The following is a 15,642-nucleotide window of genomic DNA, read 5'->3' on the forward strand; positions in this document are numbered from 1 at the left end:
AATATTGAAATATATTAGATAGAAAAAACCTCTAGCGTCTTAAGAGGTACTAAGAAAATGTACCCAATGCATGTATAAATTCTTAAACCAACAAAGAAAAACATTCGAGTTGAAATCTCAGACTTAGCATAGTAAAGTATATATTTTTGTTTAAGGTTGTCATGTACTTAAGTATTTTGTTACATATGAATAATACGAACAGATTGAAGTAGAGTCATCACATCATATTATTCTTACATAACGCAATTTGTAAAACATTTAAATGATATTTAACTCCTAAAGGTATACTGCATTTACTATTTGAATAGCAAAACATAATATTTATATTTTTAATATATAATTGTTAAGATAAATGTCGTGGCTCAAATTCAGCGTACTTGATAAATTATACATGACATAAGTACATTTATAATAACAAAAACATAACTAAATATAGTTATTTAATAATAATAAAATGCATAATTAATATTTAATGTCTATATCTAGTGTTGTTTAAAATGTTATGTAAATAAAAATTAATGAATAATTATATTATTATTTTTAATAATAATTATATAAGAAATATTTACTAGTGCCATTATAATTCTAGTAAATATTATAGGTCACGAATGACGCCGTGTTTCAAATGTTAATACGGCTTGACGTATTCATGTGTATCGCAATAAAATAATGAAGGATAATTTTATTTAATAATAAATTTGTTTACATAATGTATGAAATGTATAATATATATCGTCGCTTTAATGTTTCATACATGTCTTGCATATTTTATTACTTCGTTTTCAACGGCGATAGTATATTAATTTATATTGAAAGTCATCTGTTTTTATAAATTTCAAGAATACATCTTAGAAAATTTAAAGATAATTTAATTTAATTTATATTAATCTAATTCCTTGTCTCGTATATTTGTTGTAGAAAACGGGAAGCGTTTGAACTCAGAGAGTTTTTATTGGATTTAAAATTGTTTGGAATTACATTTCTTTCATCGAAATTATATAAAGTATTACGTTCAACAAAGCTAAAAACTATAACACTATCATCAATGCATTAAAAAAAAATACTGCATATGTGTTGCATTAAAATTTACAAATTATATTATACAACGTATTACATAAGTATATTTAACTATATTATGCACGTATATCTATAATAATATAATATTTTAGTATTTGTATCTGTATTTTTTTATAAAAAGTACAGTATAATATATATATTTTTTTAATCCACACCATTTCTGTGTATTTATAGTAATTAGGTACTTATCTATAATTATATATATGATTTTAAATAAATATTATATTATTATTTATTTAATATATTATAATATGTTCATGATGTATTAAATGTCATCCCAGCCAAAAATCAATACACTGAACCCATTATTGATCAGAAACAACCTGTCATAGAAGTAATATACATATTATAATAATTGGCAAAAACATTCTTAAAAAAAACACTTAAAATGTTGTAATTAAATAAAGCACAAATGAATTCATTCAGAAAGTATTTTGAATACTTTTTAATTGTAAAAGTAGTTAAAAATATTAATTTTGTTACTAATTAAAATTTGTAATTTCACATTTAAGTATCATTAAAACTTTTTATTAACGACTTCATTTTGAACTAAAAAATAAAAACAAACAAATGATAGACAAGTTGGTACTGCTCTGCTATACATAAAATGCGTCACTATAATGAGTGTGTTAAATTTGAATTCAATAATATATAATTGTATACGAAAAACGAATGTGAATGGACCACAGTCAACCAATATCATAAAGTATATTTCATGATATGTTTTTTGATATAGCTATTAAAGTTTTTTATTTCACTTTTAGTAACATTAGTACATTTTTTGAAAAAAATCTATTAATCATATTTTTACTATATTACTATTGTTATTATCTTTTGAGTTACTAATATTTTACTGTAAATGCTACAAAATAGTGTAAATATATTCATAGTGTAGACTGATAATATCTTAAAATTAATCTAAATTTTTTTTTAATTTCACTATATAGTAAAATGAATGATATATATATATATAAATTTTATGTATATACGAATAATGTTTTTTGAAATATAATAAAATAACTAATATCATTAATTCACCGTTAAAATACGTAATAATTTTGTTCATATTTAAGCTTCTAATATGTATAACAAATAATTGAGCTTGTATATTTTCTTAAATTTTTGATTTTCATTATTAAATATTTATATGTAACGTAACGTTGTATTTACATTTTATACTTCAGAATTAAAAATTTAAGATTTCATACATTTTTTTAACTAACAAATACTTGTAATTTGTAAATTTTTGAGATTTTGAAGAATTTAAAATATTTAAACTTCAAATGCAAAAAAAAAAAATATATATAGTATTTCAATGATTTTTATACACATAAAAAAGACGTATTTGGGTCCCTCATTACATTTTAAAGAATTTCAACCTAGAAATTAATTTTTAATCGATATTTATAGAAAATAGTTTTTCATTTATTAATGTTTTATACGAATTGAAATATTTAAAAATTTTACCGTGTATAGAATATCAGTCATAATATAAATATTTGGTAAAAGTTTCAAGTATCTTCAATTATTTGCTTTTCGATTCAAAAAAAACAAAGAAAATTGTTTGAGTATAAATAGTTATTATACGGACAAATATCGAAAATCATAAAAATGTTTTCTTCAAACGGCCAAAAAAAATTAATTCAACTTTTCAGGAGAAATTTTTTTTAAATAGATTAAATTCTTCTAAAGAGTCTTATATTAAATTTTATGATGAATATTTCTTTTGAATTTTTTAAATGTATTTGATTTTTCAAAATGTATACGCTCATACAGTATTAATAATACATTTAAAATACTTAATATAAAATGTATTCTTATTAAAGTATTGAAATATATAAAATAAATACTTTAGAAGCATAAACAAAAGTAGTATCGTATATCAAAGTGAACAACACAAAAGGTTTATGATTATGATTTTTCTTTTTTTCTAAAGAGGATGAGCTCTGAGCAGATGCTAAATTAACTAATTATAAATAAGAAAATATGAAAATGACAAACTATTCTAGTATTTACCGAGCCAGAGCCTTTTGGCGATATTTGGTGGGAAAATTGTGTGCAAAAGACTGACGTTCTTCTCTCTCTCTTTATCGACGGCCAAATTGGCTTCTTCGATCGAACTCTTCAACTTGTCCATTCTTCTCCGAAGGCCATCCTGTAAAAAATACACACTGTGATTATGACTCAAAAAGATTAAAAACATTTTTTAAGTTAAATCAATATTTATAGTTGGATTAAATACCTCTTAATTTTAGGTTATTATTTTATTTATTTTTAAACATTTTTCAGTTTTATAATATTAATCTAATGTAATAACTTATAAATTATGTGTGACGAGTGATAAGAATTTTGTCAATGCAAGTTATTTTTTCAATGATTTAAACTTCTGAACGTGTTATTTTGCTTGGAAAATAAAAATAACTATAAATTATCTACCTAAATCCAAGAATTATTTTTTCAACTATAAATAATAAAAAATATTTCATTGTAATTAAAAAAAAAAATCATAGAAAAATATAAATCGTGTTTATATTATATGAATCTTGAAATATATTTTGATATTTTGATATTTGTATTTTGTTTGATTTTTTTTCTGAGATTGTTTACTTTTAAGAAAAATGAACAAATACATTGTACTCAAATTTCAGTATTCATAAAATATGATATATAATAAATAATGTGTTGTACAACTATTTAATATGCAAACACACATAATATTTATAAGGGTTATATTTTAGTCTTGAATATCTCATCTGCTATTCATATCAATGTTTATGGGCGTGCATTAAAACAAAACGAACACAAATATATAATATGCTTCATTAAATATAATCTAATCTCATAAAACGTGGGGGATGAAAAAATGTGTTATTTTTTCTTTTAGCAACTTTTTCCGCTGTCTAGATCAGCATAACACGCGGTAGGGTGAAACCGCATTAGAACAACTTCCCATTCTTTGAGCATTTAAATGGAAACTAAAAATAAAAAAATTGATACGCAAGTACAATTAATTGTTTTCTCAATGATTTTAAGTGCATTTGTGTGATGTTTCCATGATATATATTTTTAATAAATATTTTTAAAAAGATTTGTGTACTGTTTTTTTTTTCGTTGACATTATTTCTTCTTTCTTGTCTTCTCCGTCTAAATTTCCACTGTAAATTCCTTTTCCGGGGTATATAATAATATAATATTGTTTACAACGTCCGTGTATATGGTGTAATAGTGTATATTCGTTAATTTAACGTCATTATTTGAGAATATTGTTGATTTTTTTCCCTTTGTGACGCATTTGGTCTGTATACAATACTTGCTCGAGTCATAAATGAAACTTCAGTACTAATATACACTGTACAACGCTACTATTTTACTGTTAATAATATTATCAATATTATATAACTACCTAATACTTATGTTGAATAACTCATCGTAAGCGTGGCGAGTAGTTTTTACAGCTTTAAAAATAGCGTTAAATAATAAATTGTTATGTACTTCTATAATATTTTTATCCAATATATTTTATTATTTTTAAAAATAATAAAAAAAAACCAATTGAACATGATGGACAGTTATTATACTTGAAGTATGAATGTATGATTAGTCTACACATACGTGTGAATCGCTTAGGTATTACTAATCTTGTGGTGAACTTGCAGTCACCCAAAATGAATAATTAGCCTTTTAGTTTTGACCAAAATATCCTTTTATTGTCCAAACTCAAAAAAGAGGTCAAAACACGAGGCTTGTGAAACAACGAAGTACATACGGCTTATATAAGAACATTTTGATTCGAGAAAAAAATCTGTATATCTTTTTATAATAAGTTTTAACACTCTTAACTTATAAACTATAAGGGTATGGGGTAATTAGTCAGTAGGTTGAGAAAAGGGTTACCAAGGTAATATTAAGTTGATGTCATTATTATTATTATGGTACTATAATAAAAGGTCAAATCGGCAACGCAATATTGGTCAACGCCTCTTTATTGTTTTAACAGCGAGTTTCCGATAATACGGCTTGGCTTGTTTGGAATCAAAAAACGCGATGATTACTCAAAGAATTTATGCAGTTTTACGATTATTCGTTAAACTTAACAAATACCAAGTATCTAATAATACAAATTATATAAGAAAAAAAATGTCAAATTAAAATTTATTCGTAAATCGGAGACAACAGTTTTTCAATGCATTATTACGTTCATCAAGACGAGCGTTTTGCAGTCAAACGCGGTCAGTATTTTCAGACGCTATTTTTAAACCGTTTCTCCGCCGAGGACGCTCGTCGTTTTAAAACAGTGAATATTTTCACATTTAAAATACGAGCACCGCGTTTCGCGTCAAATCGTTTTGGCGTATCGTTTTTTCGTTTCGACATTCGCCTAATTATTATGACGCTATGCACAGAAATCATTTTAATAATAATACATCTCGTTCAACGATTACCAGGTCACCATGTCTGCAATATAATAATAACCTAATAACCTGTCGTGATACCGATGAAGAATATATATTTATTCGTAACATAATAATATAAACGGTTAATTAAATAATTTATATATATACATGTTTGAGAATACATAATTTAGCATATTCGTGTATACGCAGTATTATGTATATGTCGTTACTCGTTATAAATCTGCAGTCCATTAGATAATAATGTATTATAATAGCTGCTATCATGTTCGGCTTTTCCGGCAGTTCTTTAAATAATTTATGAAATACACTTGCAGTATTATGCACGCATCGTATACATAAATGATAATATACTTATACATATACATGTATATTTGTATATTGTACACACACACACACACATATATAATATATATATATATCTGTACATAATATGTCGTCGAGTCAAAATGAAAGTTTGTGTCACTATCTGACAAAATATTAATTGGACGAGCGCCAGTCAGGCGCGGGCGTGGGCGAGGGATATTCAACAAGTGTTTGCCCTACCATTGTATTGTGTTGCACTGATGCATATGATTTTTTTATGCGAGTATATTATTATATTTCGAGAAATATTTAAACAAAAAATTAAAGAAAATAATTAGGCCGCCCGATAACATCGCATAGTCTCGCGGTGACATATACAGTGCGTAGGTTGTATTATGCATTTCAATGCACGACTACACAGTACATACAACGATATGGTGATATACATAATATACATATATATAGTATAATATTATCATGGATATTTTATAATGCTATTATAGTCATTTCACCTCGGCACTGACATTTCACACAATTTAATACGTTTTCCATAATAATGAGTTTCCAAATACTATTATTATATCTCTCCGCCACCATAATCATATTTTACGCGATATAACTGTTTTGTAAATTTGTAATCAATTTCGAGAGTATCGTAGTTAATAATTTTTCAAATTGAACCCTGTACAATCATTGAAATAAATTCGTCAAGTAAACGAATACGAAATATGAATGTGTAATATTCAGCGTGAGAATATTTTAATTCCAGAGAATAAATTGCCTTTCTATATTTATAATCTACTCGCCAAAATAATATCTGATTGCAACGAATTTGTACGGACATTAAACACTTGCGTTTAAGTGGAAAACGTTTCAAGTGATCATCGTCGCTCATGAATATTTGAGATTATCATCAAAGCATTTTTAACTCAATGTACCTAAATTAAACACGTGTTATAAATATTTTAAAACATATAATCCATGTATACCGATCAAATTATAAATTGAATTTTTCTTTATATTTATATTCAAAACAAACAGAAATGCAGACTATTTTATTTTTTCACAATAAAAAAAACAACGTTTGAACTTATAAACTTACATTTTAAATGGTACGCAATTTTTAGATATCTATCATATCATCTACTTTAAACGAATTGATAGTAATTATTAATAAAAGCCGGTTTTCATGTGATCAAAGTCTATTACCCTATACCTAGGTACTACAGGTATAATACATATATAAACAAATTTAGATAAACCGCTCACGTGGTTTGGACAATTTTGCCGAACAGATAAAATTAAATACAAATGCATTTATATTGTAATTTAAATCATAGTTATGCAAATTGTAAGCAAAAAACACTCGTTGCATGTACCCTGGTTGACATAAAAACAAATACCTACTGCAGATTACTTTAATTCCGATTATTTGTATTTACATTATTCGAACTGGAACGCCATATAATATAATATAGTTTCATTCCTAGAACCTTAAATAATTGTGAATTGTTTGATCCGTACAATTTTACTAGAAAATATTTTATATTTAATAATTGTAAATCGTTATTAAATCCTAAGCGGAGTGATGAAGTATTTAGTTTTTATCGGATCAGTTTTTTTCATCACTCTTTTTGAAGTATATATTTGTAGCTTGAAATGTTCATGTTTTTTTATGACGTAATTATAATATTTATACAAATGATATTGTACAATTTTACATAGTGTGTATATTGTAATAAATACTTATATTATGAACTTAACAGCTCATCCACTTTTATAAAAATTATATTTGAAGAGAATTAAACTCGATGGAATTCATTTTATGAAAACAATGATTTATTATCGATTTACGGTTATATAAAAACTAAAACATTATTAGTTTTCGTTGAGGTAATTGCCTAGCGAGAGAATTTCCAGTCTCTTAATACTGGTTCAACTTTTTTCAATCTCATTAAACATCAATTAAATTATAGAAATACAAACATTGCACTTTTGTATTGAATGTTTAACAAGTACTTCTTGACTGGCTCATCAAATGGTAAATTTAATATTTTGAAAAAATATTTATAATTTATTTAAAATAAAATTTTTTTTTTTTTTTTTTATATATATTCAAGTCAATGATGGATTTACAATCGTGTAAAATTTAAGTTATTCATATAATTATTCCTCACAAAACATAAATATTTTAAATTAAGTAATAAATATACAATATATTATTGTTTAATACAATTACATAGATAGGCAGATTTATTTTTGTAAGAGTTAATTAAAGTTAAGATTTGTAAATGATATAATTTATTAATGTAACAAGAAAAGATAAAAATTAGTTATATAATAAAAATTAGTTGAACCTGATTGAATTTGATCGCTAAGAACAAAATAGTTGTTATTTAGTATAGTTAAATAATTTCAGTAAAGATTTAAATAATCCTGACATAAAATAATTTATATAAATTGCATTTTTAAAGTTTTGAAAAACGCAAGTTTTTTTATTAGTTTATTAGAGAAATTAACTTAATTATTAAAAAAAAGGATATTTTATTATAAAACTGTTAAAAACGTTAATACATTCAATATATTGTTCTATATTAATAACTAATACATCAAAAGCTTTATAACTTATAAGTTATAAACTTGACAAACAGATTTTTTCTATTCATTTTTTTTTAAATAGTATTTTATTTATAAGTCCAATATCATAATATTCTACAAGAATAGAATACATTATGTTTTATAAAATAAGTACGCCTGCTATTATTGAACTAAATTTTGTTATGTCCTATACACATAAGTTGTTCCTACTTATAATAAACTATAATACATACTCTGTTTATACTTTCGTTTATACAAGCTTCGATATTTATAATACTTTATAAGTAGGATTTTACATGAAAATTCAAGATTAAATTTAAAAATAATGTATTTGAATATTTATTGATTTTATTCTTTCCCCGACATAATGACGAATTCGTTACAGTTTAGAATAAATATATTTGTACTCTATTGGGTATACAACATTATTCTTTTTTACTCTGTTTTACCACTTCAAACATTCTTAATATCCTGCAAGCGTATCTTTATTTATATAATTATACTAAAAAAAAAAAAAAAAACCAAAACATAATGATTACTTTAAAATTATCAAAATTATCACTCTAATAAATTGTGATTATATTTTTCATTGTTTCGTTAAAACGAAAAAGAAACTTGAAATTTGGTGGCGTGATAGAGGCGGCGGTAAGTTTGTTTTGGGATGTGGGGAAATACTTAATTCGATTCCACTCGAGTTTCGAAACAAAATTGTTGTTCAGCAGATTCGATTTCTCTGTTATTATACACGTACGATCTGATATAATACGCCCACCATAATTCTTATCTATTTAATCGAACTCAGTATTGTTCTCCAATTCCCTTAAGTTGTCGTTATTATAATAATAACATGTGTTTGTACATTGAATTATTAACAGAGCCATAATAATTGTTCTCGTTTGAACGCGATACAATTTAACAGAACCCACCTATTCAATAATTATTGCCTATTATACGGAACAGGAATGTATTATACTAAGCATTTTCTTTTATCGTACAAATGTATTATTCACGGGAGGTTACGTTTAAACGTTTCTGTGTGGCTTTTAAAAGTTTACGCGTAATCACTGGATTACCTCTCGAGTGGAATTCGTGAGCACTCATTATTTCCTAAGAACTGTAATATGACCGTCTCCGAGTTGATACGGAGTTTTCTTCGGAACCAACCGTTTTTCGTCAGATGTCCGCCACCTTCGTGAAAACATTAGTATATTATTATGACGGCCTTTAGTCCTTTCAACCACTGGCATGTTACACTGGCTCACAAACAATACAAACGAGTGCACACATTATAAGGGTTCAAAAGAATATTGATTGCAATATCACTTAGAATTTAAACGAAACATGGTGGACCCGACAAACGGTCCTTTTTGAGGTAACGAAACGAACGCAAACTTACTTAAACGGCGGTATTGTCTCATTTCTCAGATTTGTGTTGTGTTTTATTTTTTACACAATACTATAACAAAAATGAATAGATCCATTCGTGCAAAAGCATCATTTATTATAGAATTTGAAACATTGCAGTATTGAGATTTAATGACTTGTAATTAATTGTAATCAAATTATTTTCAAACATAAAATGGACTACCATAATTAAACATTATTATTTTCATTAAATATTGAGAGACGTGCTAAGAAAACTATGGAATTTTTCCATTCATTTTTGCTTTCCATTTTGTTTTCTGCGTGTTAAACGGAATTGGGGATTACGGAAACTATTAACGACTAAAGGTTCAGGCATAATATATACAACTTAAGCTTGTCTGTGTGATGTGAATACTTGTCTTCTAGATTAATACACGTCGAAAGTATTAATTTGTGTGATTGAAATTATTTCAATAACGATGTTTAGAGAAAAAATAAAATAATGAAAATATAAATATTATTATTTTAAAAAGCGTATTACCGTATATTAAACATTATAATTTATAATACTATTTTAGCAAAATCGATATTTGTTGTTCACCATTATTTAGTTGCTATAATATATTACATTATTTATGAATCTGTAATAATTACTGATAAAATGACAGAGCCACTACGGCAGATGGCAGCTGTCTAGGTGACGTTTATCAAAAGATTTCATGGCGCCAACAATAATTATTATAAATCTGGTCAAACTTAATTATTAACACGAGATCATAAAATACATGTTCAGAAGTGTCTAGTTTGAAGTTATTCCGTAATTAAAGTTAAAAACATCTCTTTGACTAAATACTTCATAATTTACTGACTTATAAATGAGGAAAGGGGGAACTTTTTTTAGCGCATATTTTAATTGTTGATTACGTCGAATTGAAAATAAAAATAAAACTTTTTTATAATTAAAAACTTAAAATGCTGAGTCGAAACAAAGCTTTATAACAGTATAATAATAATAATATAGTGTACACATTACGTAATTTAATGTTTAAGATACAATTCGTCTCGAACGAAGGGATTCAACTAAAATAATTATCAATGAACATCTGATGTTTGCGATGAGAACGAGGCGAGAGGAAGTTAAAGCTAAGAAGTATTTATGTTAATACTAACTAATAATTGTTAATGTATAAATAATAGCCTTATAAGCGCAAAACGTATTTACATGCGCATTATTATTATTATATTATAATATCGTGGGTAGCGATTTCAGAACGGACAATTCGTAAATACGTAGGTATCATAAACGTTTCAAACAGCGCTGAGTGAAATGTTTATAGTTTTAATATTAATAGAGACTAAGGTTCATTAAAATTGATTCACTCAGCCAGTTTTCGAAAGTTCAAAGATACGTCATAAACACTGTAAAGATGAATTATAAGCCCCGTAAATTAATGATTAAAACGGAACCTTGAAATACAATAATGGCTACTGAATTGATTTAAACATAGTGGAAAAAAATCACGACATATATTTACATTCTAAGTATAAGAGTTAAACATAAACTGTTTAAAATAATATATTGAGAACTATGAATTAATTAAGAATCAAGAACTAATAAAAAAAGCCTTATGAATTTAAATTTAAACTATATTAGAAGTGTATAAAAATCCAAAAACTTTCGACTTACTCTATCAAGAAAAATAAAAATAATTCCATTCTAAAAATGCATTAAACAAATGTAAAAGTCTTTTAGAATTATTGCACTCAACACAGAACGTGATATTGCCGAGAAATTCGTAGATTAAAGTAGATTAAAGTAACCAACGAATATTTTAGAGCTTAATATATTAATAATAATAAAAATGAGTTTTATTAAACTTTTTATTTTTTTTTTGAAATCTTTAAATTATTCATAAATCACACTTTAGCTATCTCATACTCTTCAATAAAGTGAAAGCTATCGCTGAAGTGTATTATCCTATCCATTGTGCTTGTACATGTAATTTATTGCACGCACTGACATCAAAGAAAACGTTAATAAGGTTCGGGTTAACCCAGCACGTTGATTGAGGTAAACACGTGTGTATACTTTATCGATGATGAATTAGGATACTGTTTAATTACTAAAATACGCCAAACGTTTATTGGGTGAATTCGGACGATTAATATTTGGGCCGAAAACGTTTATGATCTGACAGCAACCTAACGCATATTGATCACGAATAGGTAAGGCTGTTTTGAACATTTGGGGCAAAGACAATATTGATCTTAAAATGTATGGCTTCTACAATTATGTAACTAGTATATATATATATATATATAAATAATAACTTAGTTGTTTATTATAAGACGTATATGGTCAGGTCCCATGCTAAATCAAAAATAACTTATCATAGTGAGTCGTGTTTATTGTTAGTATTTAATGACGTCAACATTTATGTTCTCAGAAAGTAAAGTTAGAGTGAAGGTAAATACAAAGAGAAAAAAATAATTTTCAGCTATACTATTGTATACATACTGTAATGGAATTACATACATACAGGTATATTATATTATATTACGACATAATATCGTGTTATACAGATACGATATTTTAAAAATAATTCACGAAACCAAACGATAAGCGAATCATTCCTCAAATAATACCGATAATAATATATTTTAATATTAGACCTTTGTTTGAATTTAATTATTATTGTTTTTTTTTTTTATGTAGGTAATTCAGTCATATTTTGACTTTTATCGAACGAATATAAATCCCACATTGTTTATTGTTTTTTAGGATCGGGAACTTGAAAAATATAAGGTCCGGTACTACGCACTTAATAATGCACTCAAATGGTGTCATACGTATCGGACTCCTTTACACTTACACGAAGCAAACGCGAAAGCGTTTGTTACAGACTACAGCAATATACTCATACATCACAAGACACCACGCCGTTTCATACAATATTACACGTACATTTCTTCTCACACCTAGAACAGCTGCCAAAAGTAATGGTGGCACGTAGTGTAATGATTCGGTAGGTCACAACAATCCATAGGACCGTCACACTATGCTCAATATTATCCTCCAGAATCGTTATTACATATCTTCGGTTGACATAACATAGTGAGGGCGGTGTCAATGTTTCACGTTCGTTTGCATAAAACAGTTTTTTTTTGTATTACCTAACTGATGTTCTGTATTATTATTGTTCAAGTATTCCAAAACTGAGTGTTACACTGTTACGTGTATTTCATAATATCATAATGAACTGGATAATATTTTAACTGTAAACACAATTTATCCTCTGAGTATTAAAGTTTTTGAAAATAAATTCTTACAATTATCGTATCACTATTCTTTATCATTATCATATTTTAAGTTTAATTTATTTTGAAATACGACGTATATACAGTAGATTCTCGATATGTCGAATGTCAAGGGGAGCAGGAAAAAGTTCGGGATATTCAAAACATTGAAGTATCGAGTTTTATTAGAATTCTTAAAAAATTTAAAACGTTGGTAAATAATTTGAATTCTTAAAATACATAATTTGAATACTTAAAGTACTAATAGTTGTCTAATAATACATGCATACAAAATATTATGAACTACAATAATGAATACATTTTTTTTTTAAACATGTCATTAAAGTTTGTTAAATATTCCTTTTGTCTTTGTAAAAATGTAATAATGAATTGTAAGGTCATATTTTAATTTACGCTTATTTTTCATATAACTATATCGTACGAATAATTACGAATATTGACTACCAACGCGTGAAATCATAATAACTATACTGAATAACTTGATATTATTTGTGTACTCGATGTAACGATAAATGATTAATTTATTTCGAGTTATCGAGAGCAAAACTCTATAATGTAATGGAAGTTTCAAGGGGATTTCAATGTAGTTCGAGATAGCAACGTTCGACATAATAAGAATCGACTGTATTTAATTTAATATTCAGAAAAAGAATCTGTCTTTAGTCTTTGAACACATTAACATTTATTTTAAATTTTTAATTATTTACAAACATTTTAAGTCCAAACGCTAAGTGCATACGATTTTTGGGACACGTATTTGTACTCAGCATACGTAATGCACGACGTCCGGCAATACAACAAAGTTGCCGGAGATAACGACGCAGTCGACAGTTAGGAAATAATAGCGATCCACTCTAATCCCATTCTCAACCTGGCTGACTGCGCGACGCATATTCGATTCGCAGAACAGCTCACGTGCTGCAAAAGGGGATAATATTATAGCAGCCGTATAGTGTCAGTGTGTCGGGAAAATCTGACAGTTTTGTACATCGAAATTACGTGCGACTCTGCCAAACGTTCGTGATGCACTCATCGGTACACTATATACGCACTCGTACGGAAATTTCGATTTTTCGGTTTTCCATGATTGTTCGTACGACAGTAAAACATAGAGCATCGAGAGCGTGCAAAACGAGCAGTCGTATTTGATATATATAATAATACTATAATATAGACGTACACAGTGTACCGTGTGCAAAATATATGTCGTCGATTTGCGCTAAAGACGAACTATAATAATATGTACCGCACTAGCGATCGATTTCACAAAAACGCGCGTAATATCCGTATACGCATACATGTACGTATATGCATGTATATGTGTGTGTGTGTGTGTGTGTGTGTGTGTGTGTGTGTGTATGTGAAATCGGGTGAAATGATTCGACTCGGTTGACACGACCTGCTAAAATTGCTCAGTTTTGGCAAGAGAAATAGGCAGCAGTCTTGAATAAAAACGAGTCTTAAAAAAATATATTAAAACACAACATGTGTTGGTGGATAGGTACTAAAACGAACATTATACTTTCAAAATATGTTTTTATACGTACGAAAAATTAATTTTTAAGCTTAAAAAACTACAGTAATATTACGGATAGGTACTATTAAAACTTATATAATATAACATATATCGTAATATATTATACGGTTGTATAAGTGTAATTTATGGATTTTTTTTTATAAATATTTTGTTTGTTTGAAAATAAAAAGTTTTATTATTTAATATTATAATTTTAAGTAATTACTAATAATTTACCAATTTATTACATAAGCTAATTTTATCTACCTATATTTTTACAATAAATTAATAGAACTTAGTTTTCCCTATTCTTTTGAGGCATCTCATATTTTCGATTTGATATTATACAGAAAAATATTTTTATAAAAATATGAGCAAAACGTGTAAGAAATATTGGACAAACAGCATTTTTATTTTCATTTTTTAAACTTTAAAGTTTGGTTATTTAGATAAGGAAACGTGTTAAGTAGTAGTGGATATACTTATCCAATTATGCTACCCATCTCAACTCTTCTAAAAAAAAAAATATACATAAATGAAAAACCATTAAACCAAAATAGGCTTTTTTATAACGTTATATTAAAACATTCAAAGGCATATACTTGGAGTATGAAACTAATACAAATTATAAAAAAGTTAAGAAACTAGTGTTATTGTTGAAGTGCTTTAAATAAAAACATTTATTTAAAAAATACAAAAGTTGACTGGGGTAGTAATATTTAAGTGTTTTGCGTGTAAACTTATATTATTTTATTATTATTATTATTTTTTTTTTATTCTTAAACTTATTAATTTATTAGACGTTTTTAAAATATTATATAACGCAAAATACTAAATAACGTTTTAAAAATGTTATAAAAATATTTATGCATCATTATTTTTCTGCTTTCATTAAAATGACGGTAGCATTTCAGTTGCCAAAAATTCGTACGCCTGAACATTTTATAAATAATATACGGTTTTGACGTGTAACCGTACGCTGACGGACGATGGTGACTGTTTAGCGTTTTTAATTGGTTAGATAGGTATTATACAACCATGAATTATAAT

General features: G+C 26.4%; 1 protein-coding gene across 1 annotated transcript in view; it reads right to left on the minus strand.

Moving 5' to 3' along the window:
* The window catches only part of LOC132929609 (head-specific guanylate cyclase), a 237,184-nt gene that overhangs the window by 57,786 nt on the left and 163,756 nt on the right, over positions 1-15,642 (minus strand). Inside the window, exon 10 of the mRNA XM_060995082.1 lies at positions 3,094-3,232. Within this exon, the coding sequence (XP_060851065.1) occupies positions 3,094-3,232 (139 nt within the window). The remainder of the gene's footprint in view (positions 1-3,093; positions 3,233-15,642) is intronic.

The sequence above is a fragment of the Rhopalosiphum padi genome, chromosome 4 (genome assembly GCF_020882245.1).
Source record: "Rhopalosiphum padi isolate XX-2018 chromosome 4, ASM2088224v1, whole genome shotgun sequence".
Lineage (NCBI taxonomy): Eukaryota > Metazoa > Arthropoda > Insecta > Hemiptera > Aphididae > Rhopalosiphum > Rhopalosiphum padi.